At 47.3% G+C, this 20,468-nt stretch overlaps 9 protein-coding genes; 3 read left to right on the top strand and 6 right to left on the bottom strand.

Moving 5' to 3' along the window:
* Positions 1–16: 16 nt before the first annotated feature.
* On the bottom strand, positions 17–406 carry FFUJ_14003 (related to trihydrophobin precursor; the record flags this gene model as incomplete). XM_023581373.1 has 3 exons in its annotated part: positions 17–64; positions 112–197; positions 244–406. 3 exons carry the CDS (start codon positions 404–406, stop codon positions 17–19), a joined length of 297 nt encoding a protein of 98 aa, XP_023434080.1.
* A 987-nt stretch (positions 407–1,393) lies between these two features.
* Positions 1,394–3,115, bottom strand: FFUJ_14004 (uncharacterized protein; the record flags this gene model as incomplete). Its single annotated transcript, XM_023581371.1, has 1 exon — positions 1,394–3,115. One exon carries the CDS (start codon positions 3,113–3,115, stop codon positions 1,394–1,396), a length of 1,722 nt encoding a protein of 573 aa, XP_023434079.1.
* Positions 3,116–3,753: 638 nt separating this feature from the next.
* FFUJ_14005 (uncharacterized protein) lies at positions 3,754–4,914 on the bottom strand (the record flags this gene model as incomplete). XM_023581370.1 has 3 exons in its annotated part: positions 3,754–3,797; positions 3,856–4,210; positions 4,258–4,914. The coding sequence occupies 3 exons, from the start codon at positions 4,912–4,914 to the stop codon at positions 3,754–3,756; spliced, it is 1,056 nt and encodes a 351-aa protein (XP_023434078.1).
* Positions 4,915–5,221: 307 nt separating this feature from the next.
* Positions 5,222–6,193, bottom strand: FFUJ_14006 (uncharacterized protein; the record flags this gene model as incomplete). XM_023581369.1 has 3 exons in its annotated part: positions 5,222–5,281; positions 5,330–6,002; positions 6,063–6,193. 3 exons carry the CDS (start codon positions 6,191–6,193, stop codon positions 5,222–5,224), a joined length of 864 nt encoding a protein of 287 aa, XP_023434077.1.
* A 534-nt stretch (positions 6,194–6,727) lies between these two features.
* On the bottom strand, positions 6,728–7,926 carry FFUJ_14007 (uncharacterized protein; the record flags this gene model as incomplete). XM_023581368.1 has 4 exons in its annotated part: positions 6,728–7,267; positions 7,320–7,460; positions 7,537–7,691; positions 7,755–7,926. The coding sequence occupies 4 exons, from the start codon at positions 7,924–7,926 to the stop codon at positions 6,728–6,730; spliced, it is 1,008 nt and encodes a 335-aa protein (XP_023434076.1).
* A 395-nt stretch (positions 7,927–8,321) lies between these two features.
* Positions 8,322–9,706, top strand: FFUJ_14008 (related to salicylate 1-monooxygenase; the record flags this gene model as incomplete). XM_023581367.1 has 3 exons in its annotated part: positions 8,322–8,781; positions 8,851–9,226; positions 9,286–9,706. 3 exons carry the CDS (start codon positions 8,322–8,324, stop codon positions 9,704–9,706), a joined length of 1,257 nt encoding a protein of 418 aa, XP_023434075.1.
* A 460-nt stretch (positions 9,707–10,166) lies between these two features.
* FFUJ_14009 (uncharacterized protein) lies at positions 10,167–12,215 on the top strand (the record flags this gene model as incomplete). XM_023581366.1 has 3 exons in its annotated part: positions 10,167–11,069; positions 11,109–11,989; positions 12,092–12,215. 3 exons carry the CDS (start codon positions 10,167–10,169, stop codon positions 12,213–12,215), a joined length of 1,908 nt encoding a protein of 635 aa, XP_023434074.1.
* Positions 12,216–14,185: 1,970 nt separating this feature from the next.
* On the top strand, positions 14,186–15,280 carry FFUJ_14010 (uncharacterized protein; the record flags this gene model as incomplete). XM_023581365.1 has 4 exons in its annotated part: positions 14,186–14,293; positions 14,341–14,558; positions 14,610–14,947; positions 15,000–15,280. 4 exons carry the CDS (start codon positions 14,186–14,188, stop codon positions 15,278–15,280), a joined length of 945 nt encoding a protein of 314 aa, XP_023434073.1.
* A 290-nt stretch (positions 15,281–15,570) lies between these two features.
* Positions 15,571–19,528, bottom strand: FFUJ_14011 (related to ankyrin 3; the record flags this gene model as incomplete). XM_023581364.1 has 2 exons in its annotated part: positions 15,571–18,461; positions 18,514–19,528. 2 exons carry the CDS (start codon positions 19,526–19,528, stop codon positions 15,571–15,573), a joined length of 3,906 nt encoding a protein of 1,301 aa, XP_023434072.1.
* Positions 19,529–20,468: the final 940 nt, after the last annotated feature.

Below are 20,468 nucleotides of genomic sequence, written 5' to 3'. Positions count from 1 at the left end.
GAGGATCCATTATCCCTTAGTCCTGGACACCAGTAGGGGTGTTGCAGAGGATGCCTTGGTCAAGCTGTGATGGTCAGTAATATGTCAAGTGAATGGATTGGTCAGACGTACGATAGGCAGAACACAGCATCGAGCTCGCTGGCCAATGGCAGAGCAAACAGCACTGAAGTCAGTGGCGTTGGCAGGGGCCTCGGGAGCTATTCATGTCAGTCTTTGCCTTAATATGGACATGCTTGAACTTACGGTTTCCGCAGTCAAGGTCGGCAACTCCAAGGACATCAGTAGCACAGCATTGAGAAGTGCCGTAGAGACCAGAGCAAGGGATGTAAGCCTGGCGCTTCTCCTCAGTGGGGAGAGCAGAGACGGCGGTAGCCAGGAGGGCAACGATAGCGAGTGAGAACTGCATGATGAATTGAGTGACTGAGTAGATGATAGAATGATATGAAGCTTGGGGATGTGGATGCAGATTCAAATTGATCTGTTAACAATCCCCATATTTATACAAAATCCAAACTATAGATCCCATAAATCATTAAGATCATCGTCACTAAAGTAAATAACCTCAACGTCATTATCTCACAACAAATCTCCAATGAATACCACGTTTAAAGCCGTTGACGTTTCCGATGGCGAGATCCCTGACCTATATCATCTATATATTGAGTTGAAACCGGTTGTAGCGTTACAACGGCCGGGCGGTTTACAGCTCTGCAGGGATCTAACGCATAAACGTGTCGCGACGATCGCTCGATGAATTGGCACCGCTGATTCGCTGGACCGTCGGAGGAAACACTCAAAGGAATACCCGACTACCGAAACGATCACACCGTTAATTTTAGAAGGCTAATTTGAGGCGAATTTGGAAACAAGTTGGTTGCTGGACCGATGTCATGACCTGTTGGGAGAAAGTAATTGGTCAGGCTGGTTCCTGTGAGGCCTCATTGGTGTACGGCAAAGTTCCACGACCGTTATTGATCGTCTGAATCCTGCTCCTATCAGCTTCTTCAGCTTGGAGTTTGTTGGGGCTGGCGTAACGACGTGGCAAATCATGAATGTGCAGATTGTTTCTCATACTGTTCCTGCAGAAAGTGGACCTTTCTCGCCGAGGACTTGATCCGGCTTCCGACCCTGGTAAGTGAGCATAAACTTGATTGAGATGAGATATCCGAAACCTATATCCGATCCGATTATATAGGTGGCTTGAATTAGGTAGCGGATTAAGTCTCCCGAATAAGATAATGACATCAACCATCATGATGATCTGATAGACGTTGTGACTATTGCTTGCGTATCTTTATGGAGTGAATGAGGAATCAAGGAAGCTCATTGAAGAAACCAACACGTCGCAAGACAATCTGTTTTTGGAATCCCTGCTGGAATCCCTCCTATTTTGTCAATGGTAGTTGACTCTAGGCTTCAGCTCACTTCGGTGATGATGCATCGAGCTCCTTGCTTCCCTCAGCCGAAAACGAAGCCTCTCGCCTCCGTCATCGCACAAGTCACCATGCTCGTCGAAAACCAGCTCAATGCGTTCCTTGACGTCTCCAGATAACCCTACACCCCTCAGAATATCGCCCTCATCAGGTCTATGTCCCGCCAAAACACTGATGAGGCCAAAACCCCCAGATACAGGCGACGAACAAAATACGATGCGTACAATAAGAAGTACCAGACCGACAGTAGGCTGAGCTAGCAGAACAATAGCAAGTAGAGGAGACCTTTTTAGTACCGTGACAGTCTTCCAAGCTTTATCAGGCCGATAGTACTCGAATCGTTCACGATCTTTAGGATCCAAGTCGTTGACTGGCGAGCCAATGCCACAGAAGGCGGCCAGTCGAGACCAAAGAAGAGATGACACCACAGCCGTGAACTTTATCTGAGCTGCTTCATCCAGATTGGCCGTAAGCAAGTCACTGACAAAGTCGCTGAGCAAGTACCTGGCATCATTCAAATGAAGATGTCTACAGCCATCCGGGAATCCTTCCACAAAACTTTCACCGCAGCTGCCCTCGATAAGGTTGACCGAATTGGCAGCAATCTTCGACTTCCCGTGACAGTTAAGCCGTTGGCTTGTGAACTCGAGTGCCTCATTTTGAAACCTTTCCTTTGAGGGTTCAATCTTCCTAAGCTCTTTCGAATGCCCGACATGCGGTGTAAGGAGGACGAAGAACTGGTCCACTTGACCTTGAGGCCATAGGGTCGACAGCCACTTCTCCTCTTTATAAAGAGATATGTTCTGTGGCGCATCGTCATCACTTGATTCAAAAAGGTTGTTCCACCACGGATCGTTATTGCGCTGCTTGTCAGCTTCGTGGTCGAGATGCCAAGCTAAGCCAAAGACGTCAGCAGACACGGTGTATGACTGTTGGCCCTGAAGCTCAGCCCTTATGCTCTTGACGTAAGATGGACTTGGTCCGTCCAACATGGCAACTCTTATGGTATAATCCTTGAGTAGGAGCATATCGAAACCAAAGGGTTGTGGTTGAGGGGGTAACTTGGTCACATTGTTAAACATGAAGAGGATCGTAGCGTTGACCATGAGAGAAGCTCCAGAGGCAAAGTTGGCAATTCCGACAGGGCCAGTGATACCATATTGGCCGCCGCTGGCATGCACTTCATTTGTGACCTTTCCACCAACAAAGCTCTTGTAACTAACGCTAAGAAGTAATGGGAACGCAAGAGATGCAGAGAGAAGCAGTGTCCATCGTTGACTCCCCCGTCGCCCGTTCAGAAGGCTTCCCAGAATACTCTTCTTAATAATGGAATCGTCATTTTGCAACAGACTTGCCCATCGTGTCTCAAGTTGCAAGAAGACAATCGTTGACAATTTGGCGGTGCAGAAGTCCATGAGCGAAAGCATCAAGCCAACGACGATAAGCTGGTACTTTTGCTGTAGGGTTGCTGCAGTGGCTGGATGAAAACAACAGATGAGACCAGCGATACTACAGCAAAAGCTCAATACCAGTGCTGCGATCTCTGACAAGTCGCAAAGTCGTCTCTGGGTGGGTGTGCCAAGTCCGCGGTGTTCATGGCTAGTCTTGAATGGCTCGTAAGCAGATACATCATCGCTCGGCCTAATTTTATGGCGCGAGGGCAAATGAGGGAAGGTATCCATTTAGCAAGATTTATGCTACAAGCCTCAGTGGTTGACCGGCGTCTGTAGAAATTAAGAGGCTAAAGGAAAGCTAGGTTGAGAAATTGAAATGGGAGCAGAAGGAATCTACGGAAGCAAGATATCGAGATGAAATGCGGCTGACAATGCTGATAATTTATTCCCAGAGTAAATATCGCTCAAAACACTACCCAGAGCGTTGATCCGACCAATAATATCAGAGTGTTGAGTCTGGTCATATCATTATTGCTTCTGCAACCCTTTGAAATGATCCTTTACAAATGCGTGGTATCGTCACCAATCAAAGTGCAGCACGATATCGGCCAGACACCAACAATACTCTGATGCGCCATGATCAAAATCAGGCTCGAAAAAGAAATACCACCTGTCATGCTTTACGGGTTCATAGAATGAGGTTTCGGGTAGATGCAAAGTAAGTATTATTCGAGAGCTTAATTATAAAATGGATGAGCAATTTTGCTAGTCCGGGGACGATACCAAGTCCCTCCTGACCAGTTGTCGCAAGTGGCGAAGGCTCTGGAGCCTGACTTTTAACCTGCAATTGTGAAAGTGGCTGCATAGCTGAGAACAAAGTGGTTGCTCTTAAAAGCGACATGTGATAAAACAAACCAGGCTCCCCGCTATTTATCCGCAATGTCCAAGAAGCCCAGCATCGCTGCGAGTACTTGACAATGTTAGTTTTCTTCTCAAAAAGTATTGAGTCTTAATTAGACAAGACTTACAAGCGCCAGCAGTGACGATATATGAAGCTGTACCCCAAGCAGTCTGTATCGTTGCCAAATCGGTCCACGCCTTTGAATTGAGCCATACACCAATTGCCAAGCTTAGCAATACTGGAACAAGTACTACTATCGAGATGCGAGTAACAGACCAGTCTAGAACCAGCTCAAGGCCATATTCACCTTCGAGTATGTCAAGTCTCTTATTGTTCAGGGTGCAATGTATCCAGTCTGACCAGGCTAAGGAAATATGTCGAGGAACATGCCATTTTCTGTAGGTACTCATGAACAGCTGCAAGTCGCCGACTCCATTGTCATCGAGGTTGACACGTGTATGCGCTCCTGTATCTGCATCGCACTGTTTCATCAACATGGGTTGAAACCTACCAATTACTGAGGACTAACCTTGTAAAGTCTAAACCCTTTCAAATGTTTTAGCGACAAAAGAGTCCCTCTCATTCCACGTAGTCGGAATGTCACCCAGCGAACCTTGGAAAAGAGCTCTTCCGGTTTATCGACAAACACAACTCTCTCCTTTGGATTAGGATAGCCGCGGAGAAACAAGCCCAGCACGACGTATGTTGGCTGTATGCGTGACTCAAACTCAATAGCTGAGGTGCGCGCGACGCCGAAAATAGGTGTCGAAAAGCTCGTCTTCCATTCAATTCTCTCCGCTTGCGCCTGTCGTACATCTTGCTGTGTGGGTGAATTCTCCTCATCTGCAGCTCCATGCTCTTCATCACATCGTGGTATCGGGTTCAGTGGAAACATAACCTCTCGATAAGCCTTAGGGTATGGAAATGTCGCGGTTTCGTTGATCTCATAGTTGGAGCTCAATTGCGGCACTCCCTGGGCTGCGGGAGGCTGTAAAAAGGACTGGCTCTTAACATTCCACTGATGCCGAAGTGATCGGATGCATGGAGTTCGCTGTTCTAGAAGACCATTGTAGTCGAGATGCCCTAGGCCGTATGAGAAGTAAGCATGCCAGGCTGTAGTGGGGATGGGTCCGGCGGGTGCTGGCTGGGACAGGGACACGGGCGCATCGTTAATAGGCAGCGCCATTTTAAATAGCAACATGCAAATGGCTATGGATATGTTGCTTGACTCAATGATTATCTGAGAAAATTGTGAGAATGAACCCCGCGTAACAAGAGTTGAAAATGAGGGCCATTCGATCTTCAGCCGCAAGCCACCACGAGCCCTCCAATGAGACGAGACGCTGAAGTTCCGTAGCGCTGAAAGCTCTCCGATTAGACCAATCATCACGCGCCGCTGACAATCACCCAATGTACGCAGGCATAAGGGCAATGATAATATTACGCTAAGTTTAGAAAACCAATACCTGATTGTAATTGGAACTATTTTGTGCTTAATCAAGATGAGATGAGCCGGGCAAGTCTTTAAAGACCGGCTGACGATTGCGGTTGAACTACAAGTATGTTAGTAAAGTTCCCTCGCAACATAAGACACAGCTTACCCTGACGCCCTCTGTGACGTTCATAACAAGGGCCTCTTGTGAGAATAAAATGAAGGGTTTATTCAAGTCGACGCTGGACTGGGCATCCTTCTCAAACTGTGCCTGGGCCTTCCTTACCAGCGGAACCGATTCAGGGCCGGCAAGGAATAGTTTGTAGACAAGTGCGTATTGGGGCATATTTGCGCCGCCAAAATAAGAATTCAAGTCGAACTGGTCAGAAACAGTGCCGACGTTGCAAATTAGCCCCCAGACTTCATCCTGGCAGTAAGAGTTGATTGCGTCAACTAAGCGAGGGGTCACCGTCTGCTCCAGGCTCTCTCCGTCCTTTTTGTCATCTGGCGTGGAAATGAAGTACATAGCAACTGTAGAGTCGCCTGAATTCATAGCACCCGATACCCCCGCGGCCCGCTTTCTTGCCGCCTGTGTTTCCAGTGGAATGGTCTTCTCATATGCCATGAGAACAACACTCGTTTCGAAATCTGCAAAGAAAGGTCCATCTGGTGCGATGGTTGTTTTCACATAGTCGCTAGAGAAGCATTTCTGGACATGGTCCCAGTCTCGAAAGAAGAGTTCTGTGGTATCGTCTCTTCCAACCCAGTTGTGATTGGCATTCAAAGGACCACCAGGACGCGATCCAAAGGCCGAGTCAAAGACCTGGGTCTGTATGTATTTACTATGTATGAGCTTAGCAACGTCGCCTGACTGAAAGGATTGCAGTGGGCAGTCGACATACTAAGGTTTCTGATCCTTATCTTCTATGGCATCAGAGAGGCTTCCGTGGATTCGGAATCGATGATCAAAGAACTCCTTTCGTGTCATGTTAGGCTTACGCCTGCCAGCAGCAATTTGTTTAATATGGGGCATCATGTCTTTTGTTTGGACGCCAGATGAGGTGATGATTCGGTGTGATGGTGGATGATTTCTAAGCTATGTTCTTGGTGAAACCAGTGTAGCTTATTTACGGGAAGAGGTTGAAGAAGGAATTTTACGAGCTAGCTTTATGTAATTGTTCACGGCCAAGTCTTCAGCTGGCTTCGGATGAGGCGGATGGAAATTGAGACTGACACGAGATTTACAAGGTGGAGCCGACGAACATATCCCCGAGTGAAACAACGGTAAGGGTGTCTGCCGTGAAGGAGTTTCGAAGTTTAGCTACAAGAATGAGAACGTGGAGCCGATAACCGTTGGCCAATGAAGGCATGATATTAAGGTCCCTGCGCTAAGAGACAGTAAGAAATACATGCTAGTTGTACAACTGTAGTACATCTGATGAAGTGGATAGAGCCAGATGATTGCACGGAAGTTGAGATTTGGGATGGAAGGTTTAGCTATGCAGGATGTGAGAAGAAGATCTCAAGTTAAGAGCTTGTAAGTAAAAAATCAAACTAACTTAGCCTCTTAGGTGACATAGGTCACCAACTTCTTATGTACAGTTCCACTTTCTAGCTTATCCAGCCCTTCTTGAATTTCTTGAAGCCCATTGAGAGCTTCAAATTCTAATGGTGTGATCTGCCCACTTCCCAACCGGTCATCGAGGCCCCCCCAAAACCACCTACCAAGCTCAACAGCAGCCACAGAGGGCTGGCCTGCCATTGTCTTCCCCACGATCTCACCACTGTAAACTGAATTTAGTTGTACGCCATCAATAGCTGCGCCCGTATACTTAATTGCAGTAGCTACTGTTGCTGGCTTCTGGCAGCAGTCCACGATCTGTGAAATGGTTTCCTCCGTGACAACAGTATCAAACGCGAGACGTAGATCGGGTGCGACGGATTTGATCTTGGTGATGAGGTCTGGATCCGAGCTCGCAAAAGCATAGTCGGCACCTCTGGCTTGTGCCTGGGCTGTAGTTTCATTGCTTGATGTGACTGCAACCACACTATAGCCAGAGATCTTTGCAAGCTGAACGGCAAGCTTACCTACCCCTCCGTTGGCACCCTGGGGAATAATTAGTTTTTTCAGCAGGTGATAGACAACTACATGTACTTACCCAGATAAGGACGTGAGTGGAAGCGACGTTGCGTCTGTCAGTAACCTTCGCCAAAGCCAAGCCAAGGTAGAGGCCGCAAGCAGCCGTACAGAGGCTGAATGGAAGGGTAGATAGTCCAAGCACCGGTATCTCAGATTTTATCTGGAAACATGATCAGCGCCGCTGTCTTCAGCACCCTACGGACCTCTTCGTTCATGACAAGTCTATGATGACTTACTTTACAGCAAGAGTCCTCCTGAACCAATGCATGAGTTTGATAGGAACATCCGTCGCTGTACCCGACTGTTCCAATGCTCACAATGAGGTCACCCTCTTGGAACCGCCGGGACTCTCCAGGGTTAACAACATGCCCAACTATATCCATGCCGAGGACTGAACACAGTCGGAGACTTATTAGATGACATTGGTAGAAATCTCAGTTGAGGCTAAACGTACCATGAGGGAAAGATGGAATGAACAAATTTTTCTTGATCCTCTTCCAGTCCAAGTGATTCAGAGATGTTGCCAATACTTTGACTTGGATCTGAGTAGGTCCAGGAGGAGCCGGGTCATAGGCCTCCAGCTGCAAGCGTCCAAATGGAGCAGCTAGAACAAGCCGCTTAGCCATGATGAATGATGTGATAGAAGGGTGGAAATTTGGTCCAAAATTGATACGAGGGATATCTTTGAATGTCGAGACTGGGCTTTCCAATCTTTATCGAAAGGGCCATCTCGCATGTACTTCAAGTCCGTCTGATCACGATCAACACTGGGGCTGCTAAATTGGTAATGCGCACTTCGTGCAGACTGGTGACCCCAGAGGTATAGGGAAGTGGAGAGTACGGGCCCGGGATCTCAGCGTCGGCATGTGGAGGCAGGACTCCGGCTCAAAGAAGGCGCAACTTGGTAAGCCATGATTTGAAAATGGGCATATTATGATAGTATGGTAGCATTTCCGAATGTTAAACAAAAATAACAAGTCCAATCATTTCAAATCGCCAGAGGTTGAAACAAACCTTGATCATGGCTAAACAGAAGAGTCCCCTTGACGTGGTTATAATTGGTGCCGGGCTCGCCGGACTTTTAACCGCACGAGTACTACGCGAAAAGCATAACGTCAAAGTATACGAGCGGTCATCTACACCAATCGAGGTCGGTGCCGCTATTAATGTCGGTCCAAATGGTGTTCGGATCCTCGACACTCTTGGTTTCGACCGTTCAAAAGCTGGATCGCTTCCTGTTGGGGCTACCAAGGTCTTCACCAAGGACGGCCATCTGCAATTGGATGAGAAAAATAGTTATGTGGAGAAATACGGCGCTGACTGGCTTTTTCAACATCGGGCGGATCTCAGAGGCGAGTTTCTGCGGTTGGCGACTGAAGATACTGCCATTTCTGGAATACCAGGGAGACCGGCTGAGGTGCTTTGGGATCAGAAGGTCATCGATATCGATCCAGAAGAGGGTCGTATCACACTTTCATCGGGTGAACAGGTCAAAGCAGATAAGTAATTCAAACATTGCCTAATTGAGCTAGTCGACTGACTCGCGACAGCTGCGGATGGCATCAAGTCCATGGTGAGGCCTTATGTAGTTGGTGATGCTGCGTTCCAGACAGCGAGGCCATCTGGCCTATCAGCCTTTCGTTTCACGCTGGAGCTTGACGACATCAAAGCAGCTCTCAAGGAACTACCAGACATTCTACAAGCTGATCAGCCTACATGCTTGTCTATGGTGTACTCTTTTGACAGCACCATGCGATCTGTTGTCATGTATCCCTGCCGGAACTTTGAGCTTTTCAACTTTGTGTGTATTGTTCCAGATAGCAGCCTCAAGGAGAAGACAACAGAATCTTGGACGGCCTCTGGAGATAAGGAAGAGCTCATGTCACTATTCTCAGACTTTCCCTCTTGGGTGCACGATTATTTCCGGTACGACTAATCTGCATCACCCACCCTACTCCAGAGATACGCACTAACTTTAACAACAGAATCGTAAAGAATATCAAACTCTGGCAGCTTCGAGACCAGGACCCGTTACCAACTTACATTCGCGGCCGGACGGTTCTGATTGGCGATGCGGCCCATGCCATGACGCCTCACCAAGGACAGGGCGGAACACAGGCTGTTGAAGACGCAGAGGGCTTCAGACTGTTTCTCCAGAATCGTATTACTAGAGAGCATGTTCCTGAGCTGTTGAAAGACTTTGATTCCGTCCGCAGACCACGTGCAAGCCAGATCCAGAACAATACCAGAAAGGCCAAGAACAAAAGGACTGCGGAGGAGGTTTATATGTTTGAGAAGATAAACTGGACCTACGGTGGAATCATGGAAGAGCTAAAGGCTGTCAAAGAAAGGGGCAGCAACTACACAAAGAAGTCTGAGTCCGCTGGGACTATCAAGGCACTGTAGCTTTGGGAATAGTTGCACGGACATAATGGCCAGACTAAACTTAACTGTTTCAATTCTGCATGCACTGCCTCACCCTCGGTTTAAAGGGCCTCACAGACCTCTTCCTCTATCACTCCGCACGCGGTACTTTCTATCACGAGTTGTCAACCACTAGACCAACTTGCATTAATCCGACATTGCTGTAACATTGAAATATCGACTATGCCTTAAAAGGGAGGAAATATCTTTCAGCTGGGTGGGTCAGGGTGTAGGTCCCCTGCCATAACCTGGGCTTTTCTCCAAATCCAGAGCCAACATGCATATTTGAGAACCAACATGCAGAACTTGAAACCAATACAGATAAGTGCAAATCGGCAACTGAAATTACGAAGAGGGCACTGCCCCCCAGATTTCTTTCGCAATTTCTTTCCTTCTTCTGTCTTGGCGATTTTGCTCATATGTCAATCGGTGCTTCAACAAGATGTTGTTTAATGCTTTCTTACTCGGCCTTTTTCTAGCGACCAGACCATTTCTAGTCTTCGGCGGTACCTCCGTTATTCATGCTGGTAACACGCCTGATGACTTTGTGTACAACACACTGAGTCTCGCTCCGAGAAACCCCACCCGCCCTGGCCGACAGCCAAAAGACTCGAAGCAGAAAAACAGCACGTCTCTAGACACAAGTTGGGTCAATGCTGTTCTTTTCGCGTACACGGGGTGCGTTTATCCCTACCAGCCCATTGAACCATTAGCATCAAGTCCTGACTATGTTGATATGTGCAGTGAGCAAGAGCTGGGTTCCAAGCAAGGCAACACTTCAGTTTCCGCCAGCATCGAAATCACTTGCGCGACATGCTATATCAAAGGGACCGCCACCACAGAGTTCATATATGACCGCGAATTCAATATCAGCCGCGCTTTTAGCAATTTTACCAACCAAGTCAGACGCGAGATCGACAGCCTTGCAGACCAAACGGCCGATTACATAGAGAATTACATCGATACGGTGGCAGATAATCTGGATGACGGATTTGACTTGGACGATTTCGACCTACCGCCATTGGACTACAACTTGAATGTTGACATACCCGAAATTCCAGAGTTCCGACTTCAGTTCCAATTCGATGGCGTGGAAGTATACATGTTGATCGACACGGTCCTCTCGGCTGGTGCCACCTATACTCTGAACTTGTATACGTCTACTACACCTGCAGGCTTCGCTGTTCGAGACAATCTGGAAGTTGGTGTGATCTTCGCCATTGACCTCATCCTGTCTGTAGAAGGAGAGATCAACATCAGTAGTGGGTTCCATCTCAGACTGGATGATGGTGTTTTGTTTGACATTGCCATCTTCTCAAAGGAAATTTCAAGTCTTACGATGCAAGTGTTGTTTCTGTGACGATGTCTTGATATAAACTAACAGAAGGTCAATAGAAATGGTGGCGACTTCGAATTTCTGCCAGTCACTCTCGAGAGTGCCGGTGTTGTGTTCAAAGCTGTTCTACGTGTCGGTGTAAAAGCAGGCTTTGAAATAGCATCGCCTGAAGTGTCTATTGCTGGGAAGACGATCTTTAACGTTGGCGGAGGTGTCGAAGTGGGAGTATTTGCCAACATTGCCGAGTTAATCACCAACGTCACTCTTTCCACAGATGAAGACGACGACTGCAGCCTTCGCGTTGAGGAAGTCTATCAAATAGCTGTTGGCGCTGCTGCTGGAGCTTCGGTTGCTATTGATGATATGACATGGGGACCAGTGCCCGAAACGGAGATTCCTGTCTTCTACACTACGCTGGGACATGCTTGTGCCAGTCAACGAAGCAGCGATGCTTCGTTATCCGTCACGACGTCCCCGGCACTGCAGGTGAGAGAGAAGAACGATGACGAAGTTGAGATGGAGACGACAACAATATCCACCAAAGCGACATTCGTTGTTGTGGCATGTCAATCAGAAGGATTAGTCAATTGTCCGATGTCGCTTCAGACAACGTCGAAGTACACCACTACACGGACACATGTCACCGTTGTTCCAACTGACAGCGATGCCGATTTCCCCGAATCCGTAAGCCATACTGTTACGAGCTTGATTCCATTCGGAAATGGCGCAAAGAAGTTGGTAACAATGTCTGGAGTTCCGTCTTCTTATGTTCCGCCAACCACGACGACTTCAGCTAAAGAAAATGGCAAAAATGATGATCCAAATGGCACATCGAATGGGAAATCTGGCGGAGTTTCCAAAAGTGTCATTATTGGTGTCAGCGTCGGCCTTGGGGTGCCCTTTCTGCTGGGAGTGATTGCTGTAATTTGGTAAGTGAAATACGTTGCCGTTGTTGCAAGAGTAATCTTCAGGTTACAGTGGCCAATATCTCTTCTTATGGCTCTCATTTGCTAACCGTTCTTATCTGCTAGGTTTTTGAGAAAGAAGAGACTCTCTGCCGCTGGAACATCGCTGGCTCCCGTTGAAATCGTCGAGTCGATGTTGCCGTCTTCAAAGAGTCATGGTATTTTAGTACATGAGCAGAGGGATCCGTAATTGCTCTCCGTGAAGTAGATCTATTCGATTTAGTCAATCTTTCTGTACAAGTCTGATACTGGGCTTTAAGAAGTTAAGGGAGCATTAGTGTTTATAGATAATGATAAAGATGATCTTTTGCAATTGAAATTTCTATGCTTTAAATCTTGGGGTCCCTATGGTATAATCCTGTAGAGACTGAAATAAAGGCCTCTGCTTTAGTTAAGTTAGATGCCGATTTCGCCCTTTTTACTATCCTTTAATACTCTAAACTAGAGGCATATAGCTGCCACTAGTTATATAAGGGAGTAAGATATTTCAAGGCTTATTTAATAGTTATTTAGTTTAAGCTAGAGAACATTTATACTAGAATATATATAGCACTGTTCACTAAACAGAAGGCACAACTCGTAAATACTGGTGCAAGTGTTTTCTCCAAGCCCACAGTCAGAAACAGGTACACAGACCTGGTGGACCCCAATTCACAGACTTTCCGGACTTCGGACATCATCAAAGTCCGGATACGAAATCACATCCGAAAATGGAAATCTCTTCTTGCCGCGCGCGAAAGATAATGAATAAAAAATGACTTGACAGTTATGGGTTAGTCTCTATGTGGTGTTCTCCATCTTCATGACTCCTTACATATACCATGGGTGCATAACTACAACAACCCGTCTCAGATGCCAGGAACTACCACTAAGGAAACGGCATCAGAGCCTACCAATTTCTTTCTCAGTCTTTAGTTCCACACTTATATCCCTTTCTACGCAACCCACTTACGCAATGCCTTCGTCAAATCCATCAACACTAATCCTCCAATGTGGGCGACACGGTTCATTGCGACGACTTGAAGTGGCTCCCTCTCGCCCCAAAAATCTGGATCAAACTCATTAAACTCACACCTGAGACTGGTGCTTATACAGTCATGATCATAGCTGAGCCTGGGGGTGTTCTCCCTCACCATCGCCATGTCAAGACCGCCGAAATCTATATCTTGAAGGGAAAGGGTGATCATCTGCAGGCTGGGCACTTTGAGAAAGAGGATTACATTTCGGAACACGAGGGTGCGCGACACGATCCGCTTGTTTTTGAGGTGGAGATGGAGATGTTGATGATCAGTGAGGGAGCGTCGGTGTTTGTGGATGATCATGGAAATGATCTTTATGAGATGGACATTCCAATGCTTCAGAATCTTGCGGCTTCGGTGGCATAATCTTCTACAAACTTAGATGAAGACCTCGCTTTGGCTAATATAATCGTTAACTGCACTTTCCGACGATCATTCAGGTCTTTCAAATGCAATAATCAGCGTACTCCAGGTTAAGCGGGAGTGGCTTAGATTCTGTATGCGGTGAATACACAGTAAGACTAAATCTTGTAAGAACTTGAGTAGTCGCTACGGCTTCGTAGTGAAGTCCGGTGTTAACATGCTGATGCTATTAAATACGATTACATACGATTACAGACTACAATTGTAAGACGGCTCGGCTCACCAGGGTCTGGCAAGAACCTCAGGAGACTTTCCTATACCGTCGTATGACTGTGATTTCCACTGCGAGAAAAGCTATATTACACCTCGTTTCACGAACCCCACACCTGCTTCACAAGCCTCGTAGGAGCGGCTAATGCATAGCGGATATACGGATATAGATTGGATTTGCTCTTAGTGTCGGATACACCCTCCGCTCGGTTTTCTATCAATTTCCGACCAAGTCCGGTCCCCAAGTGAATTACGAAAACTCAATTGTATTATTGGTTACGATAGAAATTCAAAGTCCGCAACGACGTCTGCATTGGGGTCGGATTGAGCAGCTCCAGTCGGCATGTAGTGTGCCACCTCCGAACCTGTGCCCAAGAATAGTCAGATCATAAGCGGGATTTCCCAAGAATAAAATAAATTTATAGGAATAAATATAATTCTTTCTCATTCGATCAATATCATTTCAACTAGAAGTCGTTACAGAACAACTGTTCTCTTATCTCGAATCATGGTGCATGTTGTTGCTGTGGCTGGTGGTCAAGGAGATGTCGGCAAGACAACTGTCGAGGTTCTCAGCCAGAATCAGCAAAACCGGGTTCTGGTTCTATCTCGCAATGTAGGTGATAATAGCTCCCTCTAAATTCATGTGTTAACCTCGTTAAGAAGCTGGATGATGAGTCCACGATTTACGTAGACTACAACGATGTATCTCATATCCGCGATGCCATTGAGAAGCACAACGCGGTAGTCGTTATCTCGTGTCTGAATGTTATCAGTCCGGAAGCAAGTCAGGCAGAGGTCAATTTGGCTCGTGCCAGTGGCTCCTTTAGTAGAACCCGCAGGTTCATAGCTAGCCAGTGGTCCATTCCAACACCCCAAGGGTGAGACACTCAACTATCTCTCCAGTCGCTCGAGCCTAACGTTTTGACTAGATCGCCTCTACCCAACTTCGTAGCTGCAACCATGGCCGTCCTTTCGCAAACGAAACTTGAGTACACCGTCGTCTCCAATGGGCATTTCTCTGACTATTATGGATATCCTAAAGTCAAGACTGATCTCAAACACGCTGATTTTCTCATCGACACAGCCAACAAGGCAGCTGCTGTCCCAGGCTCTGGAGAGAATAAAATCGTTTTCACGTACAGCTTCCAGGTTCCACGTTTCGTGGATGCTTTGGCGAACACGGACAAGAAATGGCCAAAGAATAGTGTCGTCATCGGTGAGAAGATTACGACGAACGAGATTGTTGCCATTGCTGAACATGTAAGAGGTAAGTCAAAGAGTATCCATTTTCGTGTCCTGTCTAATGTAGCGTTACTTAGGGGAACGATTCTCAGTCGTCCATGACGATATAAACAAATTGAGGTCTCTGCAGGTCACCCAACTTCCATCACATGTCGAGGCTTACAAGTTCTTTTCTAAGCCTATGCTGCAGACCCTGTATGCCGCTATATGCCTTTGGATCCTTCAAGATCATTTTGACTTGCCCTACGAAGGGTCGCTCAATCAGATGTTTCCCCATATTGAGTTAACATCAGTAAAGGAATCAATTAATGAGGCATGGAAAGCCCAAGAGGTTTATTCTCACATGCATTGGATGTAGAAGTTCCAGATGCCCTGGTCGAGAGCTTGGAACAGCTAATCGCGTGTGCGCATCAGTCCCATGTGCTGAGGAGAGGGCAGGCACTTTTTCCGGGCATCTCCTGCTAATACTAAGCCAAATCCCGTCAATCAAAGAGTTTGCCAACTTTTCAAGGTCAGCTGATGAATCGCCTAAGTTGTCACAATATATATAAGACACTAACATCAGGTTGATCCGCGAGCTAAAGAAAAAGAAATGTTTAGGCAGCTGTAGCATGTTTTTTTTACACTGAACTCGTCCTCATATGAGAATTATGCAGCGCCTTGTTTCCATCCGTTGTCAATTAGGAACTGAATAGCTTTCTTGTTGCCTCTTTCCATTGCGATATCAAGCGGCGTCCTTGAATGATTATCCAGAGCATTAATATCCGCTCCTTTCCTTATTAGTATAGCGAGGTCCTCCGTTCCCGGCTGACGAGAACGCGCAACAGCAACGTGTAATGGCGTCTTGCCTGTGCGATTGCGAGCATTGAAGTCTACCCCAGGCTGGTCAGCGAACATTGACAGAGCCCACGAGGACGCATATCGTGCCAAAAGGTGCAAAGGTGTGTCGCCATCATTGTCGTTGCCATTGATGTCGACCCCGCAGCTAGTGACTAGCTGTAATATGCCGCCGAAGTAAAAGTTGTGGTCTGCCCAACGTGCGAAGGTATGAAGGCACGTTTGGCCAGTTTTGGTGCGAGCATCAGCCTTTGCCCCATTTTCCAGAAGAAACCGGAGAGTCATTGGCTCTGCATTTCGTCTGTTCATCGCCCCGTGGATACAGGTTTCACCTAAATAATCTTGAGCCGCTGTATCCGCTCCTTTTCTAATCAAGAACCCTATCTCAGTGATAGAGGCCCTTTCCGCGGCCCAGAGAAGAGGTGTCCGGCCAATATCATCCCTGGCTTCTATATCTGCTCCGTAGCTTAGGAGTGATTCTATTGTCGCCCGAGATCCTTCCTTTCGTGCAACAAGATGAAGAGGTGTCCTACCTCGATTGTCTTTCGCCTCAACATTTGCCTTTCTCTTCAAGAGGAGCTTCACCACCTTCTCGTGGCCTTTTTCGGCAGCTAGACAGAGTATAGGCGTGTCTTTAAGGCCACGTGTATCAAGATCTGCCCCCGCGTCGAGCAGGAACTCAACCAGTTCCGCCTGGCCGTTGCTTGATGCAAGCCAAATGGCACTTTCGTTCTTATATCTTTGATGAATGTCCGCACCGTGGTCAACCAGCCATCTCGCTATATCGATGTGGCCATTTTTTGACGCAAGCATCAGAAGTGAGTATGCCTCTCCAACCGTATTCACAGGCTGAGCATCTCTCTCAACAAGAACCCTTGCGATTCCAAAGTGGCCATTCTCGCAGGCCCAAGAAAGTGGGGTTCTGCAGAGGCCGACAGTATTTGTGTTGGGCGATAGCCCTTCTGTTATATCCATCCCGTCATAGAGCGCGGAGGGTAAACGCAGAAGAGCAAGGACGCTGGCTTTGTCCCCTTTCGCCATGGCAGCTATGAGCGGATATACATATCTGTCATATTTTGATGGGATGTCAATGTCAGCATCATTCTTTAGTATGCTCTGAATGAGTAATGAATGTCCTCTATCCGCCAGTATATATAGCAGCTGAGCAGTCAGGCGATATCTATAGCCCCAAAACTCCTCAAACGCGTTGATGACCGCTTTCCAAGCAAAAGTCTGGAAGCTTTCCAAGAATGTTTTTTGGTCAGCAGCATTTACTGCAAAGTTAGAGTGATGTAGAACGAACTGGCTAGCGTATTGAAGGAAAGGGTACGCCTTAGTGTCCTCTGCAACCTTATGCACGAAAGTACTCCAATATTCGGTTTTGAGCTTTTGCTTCTCAATAAAAAGTTCGAAGTAGGAATAGCAGCACATTTTCAACCTTTCATGGCCTGCACTCTCCCAATCTGGTCCAAGTTCCGGCCATAGCTCCTGAAGACCCTTGTCCTTAATAAGGAAGTCGCGAACTGACTCGTGTATGAATTGAACTCTTGGCTGCTTGACTTTTGTGATCTCGGCCAAGCCCTTAGATGAACTGATAACACAACGGGCAAAGCAGTCCTCGGAGTCCTCCGTGTCCACTGCGGGTATTTCAGGGTCTGCTAGTCCCTCCAAATACAGCCCTGACCAGATCGCGTGATAGTATTCGTCTGACTTTAATGGTCGTTGGCTGAGTAAGATCCAAAGAAGAGACAGTTGGAGTTCCTCCATGTTGCCATCGTCTCGTTTCAGCAGGTCCTTGAACAGATCGCTCAGGCCACTAGGCAGCTGTTCAAGTCGTCTCCTCACAGCAAGGCGCCCTCGGCAATTCTCTTTGTTCATTATGTCGACCACGAGGACAACCCAGAGGAATACCCCGGCTCCTTTCTCAAGCATCTTCTCTTGAAGCTCTGCTAGGAGTGGTCTGTCTTTGATTCGAAGATTAGACTTGATATAACTCTGGAGATCACTGGCATGTCCCGTTTGATCCTCGAGGATGACACGAATGCCGTATTTTATATCGATGTAGGGGTAGTGACGACTGGAGAAACAGACGCGGAGATCAATGCTGTCTTCAGTGCATTGCTCAGCCAAGTCTTCGAAGTACTCAACTAGGTCCATAACTTGCTGTTCGTCGCATTCGTCAAGAGCATCGATGAAGCATCTGAATGATCTTTGGCCAAGCTTGGCGACTGCGGCACGGAGCAGGTCTTTGAGAACGTTCAATGGAGGGCAACCATCTTGGTTTCGAGGCAAAAGATCAGGGTCATCCAAGACGGATTCGAGGTCTGGAAATCCATGTAAGAGCTGCAAAATTAATGATCGGTACATCCCCGAGACAGCCTTTTCCAACATCTCTCCACGGGCGTTAAAGAAGAAGGAAGCGGTAAGGCTCTGGTGCTTGCGGTCCTTTTTCCTCGACTCCAGGTAAATGAACTTCATGATAGTAGACTTTCCAGCACCAGGCTTTCCTCTGATCCACAAGAAGCCACGATGTTCTGGTATTTGTAGCGGGTCTATCCATGAAAGGTAATCGGAATGCTTGAGAAACCATCGGCAGGTTTTGGAGTGCGCGGCTGTGATAATAGACTTGCGAACATCGATCTCCTTGAAGTTCAAAGATTTGAGTATCTTTTCGTGGCGCTTGGACACCATGTTGTGCTCAGCTAGAGGAAATTAGCTCTTAAAGGGATACCATGGCGACGTGGAATTACTTACAATGCGGTTGATAGTGGCCAACATACGATGGCTGGAAGTCTCCTCTCCATAGTTCCAAGAACTCATATGCATAGGCTGCTGCAGTTGCCGCAGCATATCTCTGCCACTCTTTTGATTTGTGAGAGTCCGAATAGTCGCAGATGCCACGAATAGGCAGGCAAGACATGATATCCATCAGGCCAGCAGCCTCCATCTCAAAGCAAAGCACATCTAGCTCTCGAGCGATCTCATCACGAACAGTCGAGTCTTTCATGACAGTATTTGCCGAGCCAATACTTCCATAGTGAATGACCGGGTCTGTGGACGGCCTGACTTTTCTCGCCTCTAACTTCGACGAGTCACAATTCTCACAAGATGAGAACGCATTCGGATGATGATAAGACTGCTGAAAGAGACGATCCGGCTCGGTTGGGCGGGAATAAGCGGCGTAGCTCCCCATCTTCTCCCTCAAAATCGAAGGAACTCGGCTCCCACGAAGCTCATGTCGAGATCTCAGATTCGAGATGACCGATCGGATGGAAGAGTCGGGTATTTTTGGGTCTGCTGTCCGCTGGAACCCGTCGCTGAGTGTTTTCCCCATGTCGTACTGCATGACTCGCACTCCAATAACAATGTCCCCAAGCCGTATATCAGCTTTGAGCGGCACTCCGCCACCAATGCCTACCATCAATCCGATTTCAATGTTGGGGAATGTTCGTCTCATATGACTCAGCACACTCGCCGCATTATTTAGTCCGTATTGAGCTGCCGGTAAGCAAGCTATGGCCACATTGTGATTTTGGACGCTCCCCAGGACATAAGAATTCGTGTCGTTAGCTTGCCGTGGACAGTCAGCGTGCTCCTCGTCGAGCATAGCGCGGGCTGCAGCCATCTCTATGTGTAATGCACATATCCAGGCAACTGTATAGCGGTCATGGGTGGCCTCATTCTCAACCTGGTGGAAGCCAGTCTTGCGTCGTTTTGCATGGTCAGGCAGCGCGCCATCGTCACAGTGAGACAGGCGCCGCCGCTCCATTTTGACACGATTCACTCAGGCTGGGGTTGGCTGGAGTTGGCTCCGTGGCTTGTCAACACTGATGAGGCCTTCGACGAGGGTTTCCAAGCACTCTTTGAAGAGAGATGGCTGCCTCCCACGAATGCAAGATGATGCTGAGGGGAAATTTCAAATCAGGCTGTGCAAATCAACGTGCATCAGCTGCAATTCAGCCTCACCAAGGACTTGGTGACATGATCCCTGCTCACGTCACGTGCGCTTCACCAGTCTAGAATAACATGAATTACAAAAAATTCTGAGACGCAAAAGTGGTCTAATTATCAGGCATAAATCTCAATTATAATTTCAATGAGTTTATTTTGGAAAGGAAGTCTTGTTTCCTCTACTTAGCCTTAGCTGAATGCGCCGAACAATTTCTCGCATTGGAGAGTTCATAGCCATAGCTGGTCTACCTGTTAAGCCACGAAACCCCCGGTCGCTGCATCCCTTGCCAAGCTACCAGTGAAATTATGTAAGGAGTTTCTGTCAGTATAACCCAAGGTTCAAACTCAAGTCGTGAAATAATTTATTTGTTTTGTCTATGGTTATTAGTCACGTGTAACTTGAGACAACATAACTCGGAATGCGAGGAAATGAGGGGCACAACGGCTATACCAGTAAAGCTTAAGAGACTGCACTCATACGATGTTTCCTTTCACGCGACTCAGAGTTTAAATTATCTGTCTGAACTCAATTACCACTAGCCTCATCACTAAATAAGCTTACACCTAAGCCTAGGCTCTGTAGAATCAATTTTCGCTCAGAGGCTTCAATTGTTATTGGTTGGGAATCAGCACTTATCTCAGCCCTCATTCCTCGCTAAGCATTAGCTGGCATACCCGTTTTTACAGTGTTGTACCCAGTGGTCAAGACAGCGTAATTTAAGAACCAGTATGCCTCCCAATTCAATTCGAGATCAACG

The sequence above is a fragment of the Fusarium fujikuroi genome, chromosome FFUJ_chr08 (assembly GCF_900079805.1).
Source record: "Fusarium fujikuroi IMI 58289 draft genome, chromosome FFUJ_chr08".
Lineage (NCBI taxonomy): Eukaryota > Fungi > Ascomycota > Sordariomycetes > Hypocreales > Nectriaceae > Fusarium > Fusarium fujikuroi.
The sequence above is the reverse complement of the archived record's forward strand: the minus strand, read 5'-3'. Positions and strand labels throughout refer to the sequence as shown.